Source organism: Pygoscelis adeliae, unplaced genomic scaffold (assembly GCF_000699105.1).
Source record: "Pygoscelis adeliae isolate BGI_AS28 unplaced genomic scaffold, ASM69910v1 Scaffold361, whole genome shotgun sequence".
NCBI lineage: Eukaryota > Metazoa > Chordata > Aves > Sphenisciformes > Spheniscidae > Pygoscelis > Pygoscelis adeliae.
Genome location: NW_008824187.1, coordinates 571,901 through 573,884, shown reverse-complemented (window position 1 = coordinate 573,884; position 1,984 = coordinate 571,901). Strand labels below are relative to the sequence as shown.

At 43.8% G+C, this 1,984-nt stretch overlaps 1 protein-coding gene across 1 annotated transcript in view; it reads left to right on the top strand.

Annotated features, from left to right (window-relative positions):
- The first annotated feature begins 260 nt into the window (after window positions 1–260).
- OGDHL (oxoglutarate dehydrogenase-like) overlaps window positions 261–1,984 on the top strand; it is a 50,508-nt gene continuing 48,784 nt past the window's right edge. The window contains exon 1 of the mRNA XM_009334614.1: window positions 261–467. Within this exon, the coding sequence (XP_009332889.1) occupies window positions 261–467 (207 nt within the window). The remainder of the gene's footprint in view (window positions 468–1,984) is intronic.

Below are 1,984 nucleotides of genomic sequence, written 5' to 3'. Positions count from 1 at the left end.
GTGAACTGATTGATGTGGGGGGATGGCCATCGGCAACACTTCCACTGCTCTAAGTGTAGCTCGACAATCAGTCATGGAGTGGCCTCTCTCCTGAAGAGAACTTCATGCCTGGGCCTGAGCTTTGTTGAAGAGCACTCTAGTCATAAACCTCAGTTTTCACCGTGAGGCTGAAATGCGTCTGCAATTCATTGGCTCTCTTTCTGATTAGGTTTGTTTTTGTCTTTATTAATAGACTTGGATCTTCTGTCTAATAAACAAACATGAGTCATCTGAAGGTGTTTGCGGCTACGCTGAAATGGCGTGGCATTAAACTTCTGGAAAAGCAAGATGTAGCCAGAAGGGTATTTTTACATGGCCAACGGTATGCTTCATCAGGAACCTCAGAACCATTCCTGAGTGGGAGTAATTCAAATTATGTGGAGGAAATGTATTATGCATGGCTTGAAAACCCTAAAAGCGTACATAAGGTAAGTCCAAAACTTGACTGTAAATGATGATATTAGGCTAAGAATGGAATTGATTTTTTTCCTCTTTTAACTTGTTTTATAAAAAGTCCAGAAAAAGGTCTTGTATGAAATGAAAAACGTGAAACTGATTTCCCACATATTGATTCTTGTAGGATGTGATATTGCAGCAGAAAAGTACAGAGGAACCACACGCATGGTGAGCTGAGCGAAAGGAATGAGGAGTCCAGACCAGAGATAGTAAGCTGCTCAGAAACTTTCAGCGTTCCTCCATGGAAATGCTGTTCAAGCAGTCTGTTAAGTAATTAGTTACATCTGGAAGAAGAGATAAAATACTTTTAATTTTTTGGTTTATTGTAATAAGGTTGTATCCGAGGATATGTTGTATTTAAATAGTATGTGTTGACGTTGGTACTTCCAAGCTGTCTGAAGAAGATGAACATTCAGTTCCTTTTAGGTAGCTGTGGAAGTTGTAACCTTAAAACTGAATCTGAAATTGTCAGAAAAGCCCGCTTAAGTGTCTTGAAAAGTATTTTGGTCTGTCTCTCTCCCTCTCGCTCCAGGCAACATACATTTGTTTGCTTTTTTTTACTTCAAATCTATTGCCCAAGCCTTTCTTGTGGGCAAAATACATAGACTTATTTTTTAACAAGCTTTCTGCTGACAAGGAAGGCTCTCTTATGGTGATACATGTATAGTAACTTAAGAAGCTGATGCGAAGCCTGATAAATTCTAAGACAGACAAGTCATTTTCTAGGGAAGTAATGTGAATTGTGCCCAAAATGTTTACCAAATTGGTTGCGTGTTCCCTTATTCCTGAGGCACATATATCAAAATGTCACTTAGAAGTTGTTGCTCTAAGTCTGATAATCTATCTAGAGTGTGAGGAAGTGTGGGGTGTGGGGGGTGGGGGGGGGGGGGGGTGAGGAGACCAAAAAAAGCAGTTTTGTAGCTGGGTTTTTTGGATGTCGCGCGTGAATTCAGTCTTGTTGGAAGGTGACATGTGCAGGGACAGCTCTGAAGACTGAAAGTTATTCACATAGCAGATAGATCCTAGGTCTTTTCTGTAATGCCTTAACTTGGAACTGAAGAGACCTTCTCCGGGGGTGGCTCCTCTCGTCCCATCAGTCTTTGGTTCTTCGTCACGTAAGTCCCCAGCTAAATTTCCAGCCAGCGTAGAGCAGGGTAGCACGTTATGTGGATGCATTGAATTAATTTCTGAGAAGCCCTCACGATGTGGGGGTGCTATAGGTCGGTATTAACCCTTTATTTTGAGGACACCGAAGGAATGAAGTCGCGCAGAAGGCGCGTGCGCGTCGTCGTCTTGTTTTCTTTAAGTCACATCGACTCGCGACGACCTTCTTTCCTTCGGGAAGAGTAAAGTTTCGCGTTCGGCCCCTTCACGGCGGAGCGGCGAAGCCGAAACCGCTGACGGGGAGTGAAGACGAGTGTTCTGCAGTTCAATCCGCCGTGAGCAGAAGGCGGGAGCGGGGTTCCCCGCGGGCTTGCGGGCTTCCCTC